Genomic DNA, 14,438 nt, shown 5'->3' with positions numbered 1-14,438 from the left:
TTCTCCTTCTCTCCTTCCCCGTGCCAGCTGGCCCAGATCACTGGGGCAGCTGCAGCACTCCTTCCTCCATCCCTTCTTCCGGGGATTCCCACTCCTCTCCTCAGACTCACCGTCTGACTGACCTGTCCTCCCGGACTGACTGACCTCTAATTCTACACTCTCCCCTCCTTTTATATATCTAACTCCATCCACCTCCCAGCACATCTCGTGTTACGAAGCCAGGGACCATGAAAGGTGCTCTGCTACCTTCCCAGCATGAAGCCGCAAGGTGTCCCTGCTGAACTATCCTATGTGTGGGGTGCAGGTGTTGGAGTGTGGTTAGGAGTTCCCACCTTACCTGGATGGTGGGGCACCACACCTAAGAAGATGCAGTACCTCTGTGGCGACTGAGCCTCAGGGGCGCCACATGTACACTGCATAACTTTCATCAAGATGAACAAGTCATGGATCTCCAATGTCTTTTGCACATCAATCTCAGACTAGGTAGTCTAGGTAACGGTGTAGTTTTTAGTGTGCTGCATCGATCTTCCGTTAATGCAGTCTGTGACACCTTTATCGTGGCTTATGTGCTTGTTGTTGCTCCTGCTGCTGATGTTACGAGCAATTTTTTGAAATGTGGTGACTCCAATTTAGGTCTTCATCTGCTGAGTTTCCTGTAGTGGGAAGGGTGTCAGAGCCCTATTATACTATTTCTACTTTGGGCACATTTATGTCACTTTAGTGGTGTGTGGCAATAATTTTTTGAAATGTGGAGATTCCAAGTTAGGTCTCCTACGTGTATTGCCTGTGTAAGTAGGGCTCCCAGACCGGCAGGCGTGTACTTACTTTCAGTCAACTACCTGTGCTACTATCCTTAAATGTTTAAATTTGTATTCTACCAAGCTGATATTTGTGTCACCAAAGTGTGGCTGAGGGAAAAAAAAGCAGTTTGCGCTGTTGCATGAGGTATCAGGGTTTCCAGAACATCAGACTTACATGAGTCCCTCACATACTTCGTCTTAATGTAAACTTAAATTCAAGGCTCTAAATGCTGGCCTACACCCTAAAACCTCATGCATGGCCCATGGCTGACTGCTGCTGTATCATTCTAAAATTTCTACTGTGGGTCAATTGATGCTTTTCCTGGTGTTTGCCCCTAATTGTTGGAAATATTTGGACTCCAAGTTGGGTCTCCTTCATGTGTGTTGCCTGAATTCGGCAGGGCTGTCAGTGTACCAGGGCTACACCTGTCACTAAGCCACCCGTTACTGATCAATGTTTACGCTAGAAATGTTGGTCCAAGCCCTGTCCCAGGCCCTGTCCCATGCATCCATGCTGCACAATTATATTATTTGTACTGTGGGTCAATTGATGCCACTTTTCCTGTATGTTTATTTTTGTCTCCCATTGAATTCAGTTTGTTTTGGATATGTTTGGCGAACTGGCGAATATCGGAACGTTCATAAAAATCTGAACTGAAGATTGAGAGGTTTGCTCATCTATAATGTTATCCAATATCTGCTGGATATGGGGCGGGTTCAGCCTCTGTACACCTGCTCCCAACTTGCGCCATGCATTTACTGAAGATATCTGGAAGGGGTTAAAGTAAAATTGCATGAATCGGTCACAAGTCTGTTTCTGTATATGTCCAGATACAAAGTGCTAATGTGGTTGTGGGATCAGTTGATAAGTCTAGATTCTGAGGTAAATTTAGGAAGGGGGAATAGAGAACAATTATGGCTGATGAAGTGATGTTATAGGCCTATCTAAAGAGCTAATATTATTATGTAAGTCCGGAATTCTCTCTATTATATGTCTCTAGGAAGTGCCAGATTCTTATTTATAGGACTACTTTAGTGTAACTATCTAAAGAGATGTATTTATTCCCCAAATATTTCACCAGAGGAGATAAAAAACAAATGATCATCTAGCTGGTTAATGCTGAATGATAATAGCAGTGGAACTAACTTATGGAACAGTAGTGGTATGTTTAGTGGCTTTGATATAGCATATCCAACACCGGATATTTAAAATTACACATTACTATAGTGACATGCAGTTCCTATAAATGTCATAAACAAGTATTTATTTGCATGAGAAACCTAAAATTAATCTCTATATAAATACATAACTTATACCACAAACATCTGTGGCTCCATAGTGAGCGAGGCAGAGCTCTTGCTGAGGTCAGATTCAGTATCACCCAAATGCTGAATGGCATTTCCAACCACTTTGATAAATTCTTTGCTATTATCTTGAACTTTGGCATTGTCATAGGTGGCGGTTGAACTTGAACCGTTTCCAAATTTTTTAACGATTTCCATGAATAAGGGTAACACGACCTGCAGCCTAAGGTAAAAAATATAACTTATTTTAAATTAAATCTATCAGCAGTTTTGACCACACTAAACTGCTGACACCTCTAAACAGACCATGAACAAGTTTAATAAAACCTATGCTTCTGATCAAAACTTGCAATACGCCAAATGAGTTTGCAAATGTCAAATGGTTGTTCCTCAACCAGAAGAGTATTTTTTTGGCTCCACAACCATTCCCTTCTGCATAAATGACAATTCCGAAGGTCTTATGCTATTAGGGCCTTTCTTGTGCTGGACAGGTTGATGGAGCAGTCCTTCTATCAGGGACCTTGCCAGTTCCCTGGAGGTTTTGCCTCAGCAGTACACTGGGACTCATTTTTATTGGAAATAATATTCATGTGACCCTTATGGGTCTTTATGGTGTTCATAATATATTTCTAACTACATTCTTTCCATCAATATTATTATTATTCATGTTCCCTTGTTTTTAACTGCTGCATGATAATCTCATGTTGTTGTGCCTTTCTCCATTGCGTATGTCACAGCGCCCTGCTCCAGCAATGTCCCAGATGCTTCAATATGATTGGTCAAAAAGAAAACGTCCATCATAATAGTAACACATATACAAAGCAGCAAACCCGCATATATTATGGGAGATAACAGTATCCAGTAGCACGATCACATATATTAGTGGGATACCTAGAGGGATATAAACCTGGAACATATCATTAAGAAAAACATGAATATATCTTGCTCTAGCAATTGCAATATATAGACAACATCTCTTAAAGGTACAGTACCAAAAAACAATACTACCAACAGGCGGCGCTATAGAGTTCAAGTCCTCTTTTTCCCTGAAGAGCCAATTTGCATATTATTTTGCTTGAAATCTTGTCCATATGGGATTATTCGAGATGTATTGTTTTTTGGTCCTTTACCTTTAAGAGATTAACAACATGAGATTAACTGATGTCGGACATCATGACATGCGCAGTGCTGTGGAGCAACATGATGCAGGAACAATGTCTGACGCTTGGACTTGTAAAACACTGTGGGAGATTGAGACATGAACAGTGTTATGGGTTAATGAAACGCGGAGCTATGAGTCACTGTGCTTAGCTATGGTTGGATTGGGAGCTGTGAGATCACATCTGTGGGAGTGGCTGCAACCATGACAATGGGGGATGCTATGCATTGATTGGTGGGGGAGTGTCTGTTTACATTCTACCATCAGGAAGTTATTTGTGCAAACTCTGCTCTGTGTTACAGGTATAATACCGATCAGAGCTAGCGATTTGATGGTAGATTAGCTAGTAATGCAACGGATGCTCAGTGGGATTGTTTTTAATTATATGTTTGGTTTTTTGTTTTGATAGGATTGTATTTACTATTGTGTCTGTATTTTATTGGTGCTTTGTTAAATTGGTGGGTGGTACTTGTCCTATATAATGGTGGTTAGAACACTCTGTACTGTGCTTGAAAAAGGTCTTCGGACCGAAACGTCGCCACAGGAGGCAGAATAAAATGTAAGCCTTCTGGTTTATTATATAATCATAAACCACGGTAGGGCGTTTGAACATCAGAGCACTGATATATAGTCCAGACTGCTGTCTGTGCGATACACACCTATCTTTCCATATATCGCTAGTTGGCACATCATACATATATATATATATATATATATCTATCAGCTCCATTACAAGGGCTTTGCACATTTATCTGCTGCAAGATTTGGTCCTTGCTGATCCAAATGCCATCCAGCAAGTCCTGCCCTGCTGCACAATCTCCTTCCACCCATGTTGCTACTTCTGACCTACAGTTTAAAGAATCCACTTCACCAAGTGAGCCAAGAGTAGTTAAATAACTTAAGAATAAAGGAAATTGAAATTCATTCTGCAGAGGGTAACAATATTTTAAATGATACTTTAAGTAAAATAAATTGTAATACAAATATGTTTAATAACAGATCTAATATGCTCATGTTTTTACCTGTCAGTCCAACCTTCATCAGGATTCTCTGCCCAGATAGAGGTAATGGCAGTTTTCTCCTTAGCAGTCCATTGCTCCATTGTTGCTCTTGGGTTATAGCAGTGGTTTACAACGTTTCTAAGCCAAGTACTTCCTAGTGACAAGTGACAATAGAGGACACCAATGAAGCAGTCAGATTTACATTTCAAAAAAATAAATAGATTATTGTCATTGGAACACTTCTAAAACAAAGCAAATATATTTAATCTCTTAAGAAAATGCAGGAGTATGGATTTAAAAAAAAAACACTTTGAGAGCTAATAGCTTGCATAAAATCAAAGATAACAAAAAAGAAACATATTGGAAAATGTTATCTGTTGTGATTATTAATTCCTTTGCCACCTAGGTGAACAGTGTGCAAGGAAATATGGTTTTCTTTTTTTCTATTTTTGTCAGCATGAAACTAAGTCAAACTAGTTTGGATGTACACCAAGTTTGAACTGAAAGAGTTAAACTTATGTCCGAAACCAGTGTGAGGCGAGCATTTCCAGCAAGTAGTGATGAGCGAACGTGCTCACCACTACTCGTTACTCGCCCGAGTATCACTGTACTCTGTGTACTCGGCGAGCACCGAGCATTTCTGGGATTACTCTGCGGGAACTCGGGTCTCCACCCAGCTTTTTTGGCAGAATTTAGAGACCCAATCACAATGCAGGGATTCTCTGCCAGGCAATGAAATGCCGCAGCCATCTTTGTTGTGGTTGTGCAGTGATTGGCTGGCCGCACAGCATCATCAGGGGTATAAGAGACCGGATGCCTCCCTGCTCGGCGCATTCAGCTCCGGATTGAGATAGTGTAGGGAGAGCTGCTGCCGAGATAGGGTCAGAGTTGGGGATTTATTAGTTAGTGTGGGATCTACTATCCTAAATACTCACATCCAGCTAACCAACAGTCCTTCTAAGGACTAATTCCGGAGTATATAGGTTCCAGTGTTGGGCAGGCAGGGTAGTGTATGTCGCTCTATACACATCAGTGCAAGGCCTGCAGGCACTGTATGTGTGTATATTATTGGATATATAAAAAGGGTCCATTCCCTTCCTGTGTTCTGGTGCTGCTGCTACCTGTAGGATATATTGGCCGTGTATAACTAGCCCCATGTGTAATTGGACTACAGGCCACACATTTTTTGGTGTGGTATCTCCGTACCAGCTCATATCTGTGCGTGCTCAAAGTTTGGCCAGTTTACAGCGGTTTTCTTTTTTCATCCTGGCTGTCACTGTACTTAAATACAGCAGTATTTAGCCAAAAAAAAAAATACAGGCCACACATTTGTCGTAGTGGTATGTCCGTGTCAGCTCATATCTGTCCGTGCTCAAAGTTTGGCCAGTTTACGGCAGTTTTCTTTTTTTGTCCTGGGTGTCACTATACTTATATACAGCAATATGTGTTAGATGTCAAGTTTCCCCCATTGCACAGGGGGAATCTCAAGCCATGTTCTCTGCGGTCTCCTGTTCCTCTGCAGCCGCAGAGATTCCTGCTCAGCAAAGACGTCGGTCGTGGAGTCTTGCCCAGGCTGATGCTAGGCGTCTTGTTGCTTCTTCTGGCTCTACTATAACTCCATCCTTGAGTCAGCAGCAAATAGACGCTTCTGGGACTAAATCCTGTCTTTTGGGTACTGAGCATGCCCGTGGGATGACCTCTCATTGGAGGCCGGAGGTCACATGCACAGGTCCTGTTCCTGCTTGGATTGGTCTACTACCGGGAAGGTCCCGGAAGGACGCCGCTATAAAAGAGCCGCATGGCCGCTTGGCCATGCACTAGTATAGACTCTTATTGTATATTGTGTGAGTGATGATGGATGCATGTATCTGGTGACTGACTCATTACGACTCCCCTCCCTTGGATACGTATGGTCAGTGCCTACTTGTGCCACAGTGCTTCCACATCTCAGCACCTCACTCAGCGTCATATGGTGCCGTCCAGAGCTGGGCACCTTCAGTACCGCATTGAGAGGCTGCATCCACCAGTGTGACGCCGTGCGCCAGTCAAGCGCTTTCCTCCATTGCTCCGGGTGGTTAGTGGCGTCCGCTAGAGCGGTGCAGTTCACACATAGTGCGCTTTAGTTATTTAATTTGTTTCTTTTTGGCACCACTGTTGCGGTGCCGAGCACTAGTGTGACTAGAGGGACTCTAACCCAGTGTCTCAGGGGTAGATTCCTGTGTCTATACACCAGTGCTCACATGGCCGAGCTCTGTGAGCATAAACAAGCAGCGGCATTTGTGTTTGGCGGTCGGGCGGCTCTGTGAGGTAACAGAGTCCGCCTCTGTACACACTAGGTGGAGTTACCCCCGTGTGTTCTTCTATTGTACCGCCATATAACGTCCGCCATTACCGAGCAGCAGTTTGTCATCTCTGCACGGTGGACTCTGGGTTGCGATCGCACTTCATTATATTTTATATTTAGTGCGATCCGCAACCCTAACACTATGTTGCATTATTTTAAAAAGCAGGTTACATTTTACAGTGGGGTCTAATTGTGACACGCCTCATACATCCGTGTTTCAAAAATTGAGGTATTTTATGCCTAAAGTTCCTTTTTTGGACAGTCTGTCACTCTCGCTATATTCAGCACTCTTTTGCATCCACCAAACCAAAAAAAAACATTTTACAGTGTGGTATATCTGTGACATGCCTCATAGGTCCGTGTAATAAAAATTTGTAGATTTTAGGCCGGTGGTACTAGTGTTTTCCTGTCTGGTACTCAAGTTATATACAGCACTATGTTTGATTATTTTAAAAAACAAGCCACATTTTACAGTGGGGTCTATCTTTGACATGCCTCATACATCCGTGTGCCAAAAATTGAGGCATTTTAGGCCTAAATTCCCTTTTTTTTTTTTGCAGTCTGTCACTCTCGTTATATCCAGCACTATTTTTATCCCCAAAATTTTTCTTTACAGTGGGATATGTCGGTAAAAAAATTTCTGTTTCAAGTTCTGTTTGAAGCTGTTATGGCAGCTTCATGACTGTGTTAAATGCTCCAACTACTACCACCATCATCATCTTCAGTCTAGATGCAGTCACTGTGCAGAGAGAAAGTCTGAGTAGCAGAGGGTGAACGCTTAGGCGGTGTTGTACTCTGTATTGTACTCTGTCTCTGTATTACGAAGGCTAAATCTTCTAGATGAAATCATGCCTGGAAGAGCCATAGCAAGATAACGTTGAAGATCACAGGGACTGGACTCGCACCTACTGAAGCCTGGTGTTCCTGGGCAGGATTCTGACAAGCCCTGACCTACTAGCACTGAACTGGTCGGACAATGACATTTAAAAGGAGCCCATGCATATTCTATAACTGAAACTAGAGATTTTGACATTTCGGATGCATTTCCAGAGATGTCAATTGGAGAGCGTGGTGGTCGGAGATGTGACTTCTACACCAACACATGAGCTGCCGCCTCTCCGCCACCCAAGGTGCCGCACCCACCACCTTCTGTCTCTTTCCCATTCGCCTGCAGAATGAAAGTCGCCAAGGACAAGGTCCTCTCCCTTCTGTAACAGTCTGTCATTGTAATTTTTTGGGGGGTAAACGATATCTATTACTATGTATATAACCCTTTGTCATATACAGCACTATGGAATTAATGGCGCTATATAAATAACTAAAAAATAATAATACTTTATGGGTGTTTCCACTAAACAATCAAACATGTTATTGAAGGATTTTTTTTCTGACAACTCTGTTAAGCTGTGCACAAACTATGTCAACTTGGTAGCTATACCCCAGTGGATGTTGGCACAGTGTCATATTGACTACAGTCCCCAGATGTTATGTAGGTCCCTAATCTCACCTCTACTTCAGCAGCATGATGAATTAAAAGGAAAAGCATGTGGTATTGGTGTAGCTGTTGTTTTCTTGACAAAGAAACGCAATAACATCAATGAGGTGGTTAGCCGCACACGGAATGGAGAAATAGTAAAGATGACAATTGATAAGTAGTTTCACATTTGAGGAAAAACACACTTCAACAAGTTGCTTTAACTCTTACAACATTATATTTCAAATCCTTGAAGAAAAAAAAATGAATATATAGTGAACCAAATAGGTATGAATAATTAATCACACAAATGATGTAACATAATTCTAAACATACACAAGCTCTCAGTGGGGAAATTATTTTCCACCAAAAATTTTAAGTATGAGACTAGTGTCATCTTGTGGAATTATATGAGCCACAAAGTCCTTCAAACTGAAACTGTTCTGGATGTACTGTACAATTTTCTCTAGAAAATTGGAAGTACATGCCTTCTATGCTGCTTGCATTAAAGAACTGATTTGCCAGATATGTACAGAGACAGGATGACTGGGCTGCGGGTACCTGTGCTGCACCGTTTCCGGAACTTTCAAGGCTGCGTCCCCTGTTTCTCGGCGGAAGGAATAGGGTAACGGACAGGCCCCATTACACAGAACGAGGGGTTGTGTTTAGTCAGGGAACCTGGCCAGAAGCTGAGGTAAAAAAAGCAAAGCAGGAGTGAGTCCCCAGCTGTGACCATGTGAGCAGCAAGAGGGGCAGTGCTCTATGTACCTGAAGCGCCGACACCGCGGCAAAATGCAGCAGATAGACCCAGTAACCTAGAGGCATGGGGCCAGCTTAAGAGAAAGCGGGCAACACATCAAAGATTTTTGGTGTGGACAAGCAGTGCATAGGAGGTTGAGTAGCGTGCTCCATCCTAAGAGCAGTGGCGCTGCAAAGGACAGTTCCCACTGTCTCCCGCCACTAAAAGTGGTATTGATATTTACCAAGGTGCTGTTTGCTCAGTAACCGCCAGAGAGCGAGGTGCCATGCGCTCCTTGACCGTGAGTACAGCGCACATGCGCAGTAGAGAGAGCCAGTTCATGCCATGTGTTCAGAGTGGATAACCAATAACTAGAAGGCACAGAGGAATGACAAAAGACGTTGATACGGTCAGCAAGGTACTCCCTCAGCATTTTCAAAAACTTGCACTCCATGTGAGAGTCCCCTGTGCCTCAGGGACTGGGCGATCGGAGGGTCTGAGAAAACTCTCCCCAAACTTTGCCACTGTTCCAATGCCTTTGCTGGCTTGGAATTGTGCCTCTTGCTTGGCCAACAAACTCTGACCTCTGCTGCCAGCGTTTTCAGATGTGAATTTTTTTAATAATTCCGCAAGAAGGGCCCTCTGTTCCTTCAACATTTTAGTACACCTGTTTGCCTCTGGAATAAGAGATGTAAAGTTCTTCTTGTAGCGTGGGTCTAGAAGTGTCACCAATCAGTACTGGCCGTCACTGAAAATTTTGATAACGCGAGGGTGACGGGAAAGGCAGCGTAACAAATTCAGCCATGCGTGCAAGACTGCTAACAGTCAATTTTTCCATGTCCTCACCAAGAGGACGACTGACCATGCTCTCCTCTTCCTTGTCCTCAGGCCTCCAACACTTAGAACTAACCTCAGTAATATCATTGTACAAACATCATTGTAAATACACCCCTGAATTTTTTTTATCTCCCCCACCTCATTTTAGATTGTAAGTTGTCACAAGCAGGATTGTTTTGTTTGGGTTTAATTATTGTTATTGTTGTTACTTAGTGTAGATTGTAAGCTGTCACCAGCAGGGTAGTTTTGTTTTGGTTTAATTATTGGATTATTGTTATCGTTGTTACTTGAAACTGTTAAACTGTAAATATGTTTTCGCTCTATAATAACTCTCAATCTTCAAATTGGAACACAGATAAGCAGGATGGAGACGTTAATTATGGTGTCATTGACACTCACCCTCTTTGTGGATTCGTCAAAGTTTTGGCGGATGTTACATATGTCAGACATCCATGTCCACTCCTTACATGTTATGTGTGAAGACAGAACTGAATACCGACAACCTTGTTGATTCTGGTAGACTATTCACCACTTCTGCTCACAAATCCTTTCCAACATCTGCAGTTTAGAGTTCCAAGGCCTGGGGGCATCACACACCAGTCATTGAGCAAGAAGCTTCAAGCGCTGCTGAATCACGGCAAGGGCGGATGAAGCTGTAGCTGACTTTCTAAAATGGGTATTTAGAGCGGTGCACTTTTCTGAGGATATCTGCCAGCTCCATGTTGCTTTGCAAAAAATGTTGACCAAGTTGGTTAAGCACCTGAGCCAGGCATGGCATGTGTGTGAACTCACCTCGCCACAAAGCAGCCACCAGGTTCCAGCCATTGTCACACACAAGCATGCCTGGCTGTGAGTTCAGCCATCTCAGCCACCGATCAGCCTGCTCTGTCAGAGCTGTCCAAAACTCTGCAGCATTTGGGGGTTTGTCACAGAAGCATATTAGCTTCAGCACAGCCTGTTCCCACTTTCATTTGGCAGTGCTGTAGTGCTTCCAGCTTGTGACTGATGTGCTACCTTTTGTAGCTGGAGGCTGAAGAGGAGGAGGAGGTGCAAGAGCTGTAGACTGTGGGGGCAACCCAGATTGACGTAGGGCCCGCAATACTCGGGGTTTGGGAGGACGTGCACCATACCAAGGTCGGAGTGTTTCCCGGATTCCACTATGTTAAACCATTGTGCCCTCAGGGAGATGTACTGTCCCTGACCACAAGCACTTGTCCACGTGTTTGTGGTTAGGTGGCCTTTCCAAGTAACAGCATTGTGGACGGCAAGGGTAATGTTGTGGGACATGTGCCTGTGCAATGCTGGGATGGCACACCAGGACAAATATTCCCGCATGTTCATGCCCTCAGGGTGATACTCGACTCTGCCTTCTGTTTCAAGCTAAGATCCAAGCCCTTGCTTCCTCCTGCCCATTACAACTCAAAAACATTTCCTGGATCAGTAAATTCCAAGAAAATTTAAAAATGTTTGTGCACGCCCTCATGATCTCCCGCCTCGACTATTGCAACCTTACACTCTCTAGCCTCCCCTCTAGCACTCTTGCACCACTTAAATCTATCCAAATTCTGCTGCCAGAGTAATCCAACTATCCCTCCGTTATTCCCCAGCTTCTCCTCTCTGCCATGTCCTTCACTGCCTTCCTATTGCCCATAGGCTACAGTTCAAAACTCTAAATATGACATACAAAGCCTTACACAACCTGTCTCCTCCATACATCTGTGACATGGTCTCCTAATGTCCAACTGGGTCATGACTTCTTGTACGCAAACCCAGTGTGCCGTCAGCGAGATGTACCATCCCTGCCCACAAGGACTCGTCCACGGGTCCATGGTTAGGTGCACTTTCCCATTACAGCATTGTTGATTGCCCGGGTAATGTTGTGGGACACGTGCTTTCTTGTGTAATGTCATGACAGCATATTCGGAAAAATAGTGGCGGGTGAGGAATGAGTAACTTGTCACTGTCACCGCCATCAGCTTGCGGAAAGCGTCCGTCTCCCATGAGCCTAAAATGCAACATTTAGCGCTCAAGCAGATGAGAAATTTGTGAATTTAGTACTATGGCCTGTGGGTGTGACGTCCGTCTGCGAGTCTGGGCTGCAGTAAGACAGCACCCCGAGCAACCGCGATACCCTTTACCCCTATACAGGGATCTGGATTTACAGCAGAGCCCAGGAGGTGCTGTCTGAATAAGAGCAGCGGACCAGAGCAGGACGGTCGCCAGAAAGGGGTTAAAAAACGGGACCAAAAGCGTAGTCAGGAATCCAAGTCTAAACCAGGCATGCAGCAGAGGTACAAAAACAGCAGACAGTAGCAGAGTCAAATCCAGGCCGAGGTCAGAGTCATAAACCGGGAGGGAGGCAGAGGTACAAAATTGTTAGGCAGTCGCATCGTCAATTGGACTGATGCTCAGACACATAACAGCGGAGATATTGTTCCAGAGCTTGACTGGTGCGTTCGGTTTGACCATTGGTTTCAGGGTGGTAGGCAGAGGAGAAGGACAATTCAATGCCAATGCGTTTGCAGAACGCCCTCCAAAATTTCGAAACGAACTGGGTACCCCTGTCGGACACAATATTCAAAGGAGCGCGATGCAGTTGTACGACATGACTAATGAACAGTTTACTTAGGGTTTCGGAATTAGGTAGTCCAGATAGAGGAACGAAAAGACACTGCTTACTGAACCTATCCACCGCCACCCAGATACATGTCTTCCCTTCTGAGGGTGGCAGGTCAGTAATAAAGTCCAAGGAGATGTGGGTCCATGGACCCTCGGGGGTAGGCAAGGACTGGAGCCAGCTGGCAGGGCGATTATGGGGAGACTTAGCGCGAGCACAGATTTCACAAGCCAGTACATAGTCCTTACAATCCTTTATTACAGTTGGCCACCAAAAATTCCTTGTCACCAGTCTGATGGTATTATTGATACCTGGATGCCCTGCAAGGATGGAATCATGCGATTCATTCAGAACCTGCAGGCAGAATGTGGCCGGAACAAACAATTTTTGGGGAGGTGTAGTGTTAGGGGCTTGTTCTGGGGGATCTACGGATCTCCTCCAGAAGATCCAAGGACACAGTCGAAACAACAATCCCGTTGGCCAATATTGGAGCTGGTTCAGAGTCCTCAGCCTGTGAGGGGCAAAAACTTCGAGAGAGGGTATCAGCCCTTACATTTTTAGTACCTGGTCGAAAAGTGATCACAAAATCAAATCTTGAGAAGAACAAGGCCTACCTTGCCTGTCTAGGATTCAGTCTTTTTGCTGATTCCAAGTAGGTCAGGTTCTTGTGATCCGTGATCTTATGTTTCGCACCTTCGAGGAAGTGGCGCCATTCCTCGAAGGCCCATTTTACTGCCAACACTTCCCAATTCCCTATATCATAATTCCTCTCAGTGGAAGAGAATTTTCGGGAAAAGGAGGCACATGGACGAAGTTGAGTGAGGGATGCCGTGCCTTGTGATAGCACTGCTCCAACTCCAACCTCAGAGGCATCAACCTCTACCACAAAGGGGCGGTCTAGATCAGGCTCAATATTGGGTTAGATGCAAAACATTCTTTTAAAACAGAAAATGTCTGAAGTGCCTCAGGCTTCCAATTAACCACATCCGCCCCTTTCCGGGTCAAATCCGTGAGTGGTTTAGTGATCTCCGAAAAACCTTTGATAAATTTGCGATAATAATTCGCGAACCCTAAGAATCGCTGCAGCGCTTTAAGAGACTTGGGTTGTACCCATTCCTTAATGGGTTGGATCTTGGCAGCATCCATGCAAAACCCTTTAGCTGAGACAATGTATCCCAGAAACTGTACCTCCTCAGCCATAAAACCGCATTTCTCTAATTTGGCAAATAGAAAATGTTCTCTAAGCCTTTGGAGAACAGAACAAACATGTTGGACATTAGTCATAAGATCAGCAGAGTAGATCAGGATGTCATCCATATAAACGACTACATATACTCCACAGATATCTCTGAAGATATCGTTCACAAAATTTTGAAACACGGCAGGAGCGTTACTGAGCCCGAACGGCATTACGAGGTACTCAAAGTGGCCAAGGGGTGTGTTAAACGCAGTCTTCCACTCATCTCCCTTTCTTATACGGACAAGATTACCGCATTTTCTGTTTTGTAAGATGGGTCGCCCTCCCGGGGCTGTGGGGTACTCGGTACCGGGCTGGTGTCAGGGGGATGTGTCACAGCAGCAGTGGCCCGGTCCATGGCCCTGGGCGCCCAAGTACTGGGGTGTGATGAATGGTAGTTTGTAGTTAATGGAATAGTTTGTGACTCCACCTGTGGTGTTCGGCAATTGAGGTGTTAAGCCGACGCTGCATGCAGGTCCTTTGGGACTGATGGTGTTGTGCAGCAAAGATGGTGCAGCTCCCCACAGGTGGAGCTGTAGTCCCAGGGAAGTGCAGATGCTGGTACCCAGATGTAGCAGTGCTGGGTGCATTGGCGCAAGAATGAATGGAGGACACCAGGGCTTGTAGTTCCAAAGCATTACTCACAGTCTGTTGTTATGGATGAGTCACCAAAGGAGGAAAAAACAAAAGTAATAGCTAAGTCCAGAAAACCAGAGAAGTTGGAAGCTATCGGATTGCAGACCCCTGAACCTATCCACAACAACTAGCAGTAGCCGTGGGGGGTTCCTACGGTGCCCTAGACCCCTCGATCACAGCCGGAGAACTAAATTTGCCTAAAGACAGAAAGGGGAAATCTAAACTGCCCCAGAGCAGACCCCAAAGCAATAGGCAGCCCCCAACATATAATGACTGTGAAGCAAGATGA

General features: G+C 44.5%; 1 protein-coding gene across 1 annotated transcript in view; it reads right to left on the bottom strand.

The window, feature by feature from the left end:
• The window catches only part of LOC141049833 (hemoglobin subunit beta-2-like), a 56,164-nt gene that overhangs the window by 6,596 nt on the left and 35,130 nt on the right, over nucleotides 1–14,438 (bottom strand). Inside the window, exons 2-3 of the mRNA XM_073546642.1 lie at nucleotides 4,287–4,419; nucleotides 2,118–2,328 (exon numbers count right to left, since the gene is read on the bottom strand). Coding sequence (XP_073402743.1) covers nucleotides 2,118–2,328; nucleotides 4,287–4,366 — 291 coding nt within the window. The 5' untranslated portion in view covers nucleotides 4,367–4,419. The remainder of the gene's footprint in view (nucleotides 1–2,117; nucleotides 2,329–4,286; nucleotides 4,420–14,438) is intronic.

Source organism: Dendrobates tinctorius, unplaced genomic scaffold, assembly GCF_039654945.1.
Source record: "Dendrobates tinctorius isolate UK_male_01 unplaced genomic scaffold, ASM3965494v1 ptg000150l, whole genome shotgun sequence".
Lineage (NCBI taxonomy): Eukaryota > Metazoa > Chordata > Amphibia > Anura > Dendrobatidae > Dendrobates > Dendrobates tinctorius.
The sequence above is the reverse complement of the archived record's forward strand: the minus strand, read 5'-3'. Positions and strand labels throughout refer to the sequence as shown.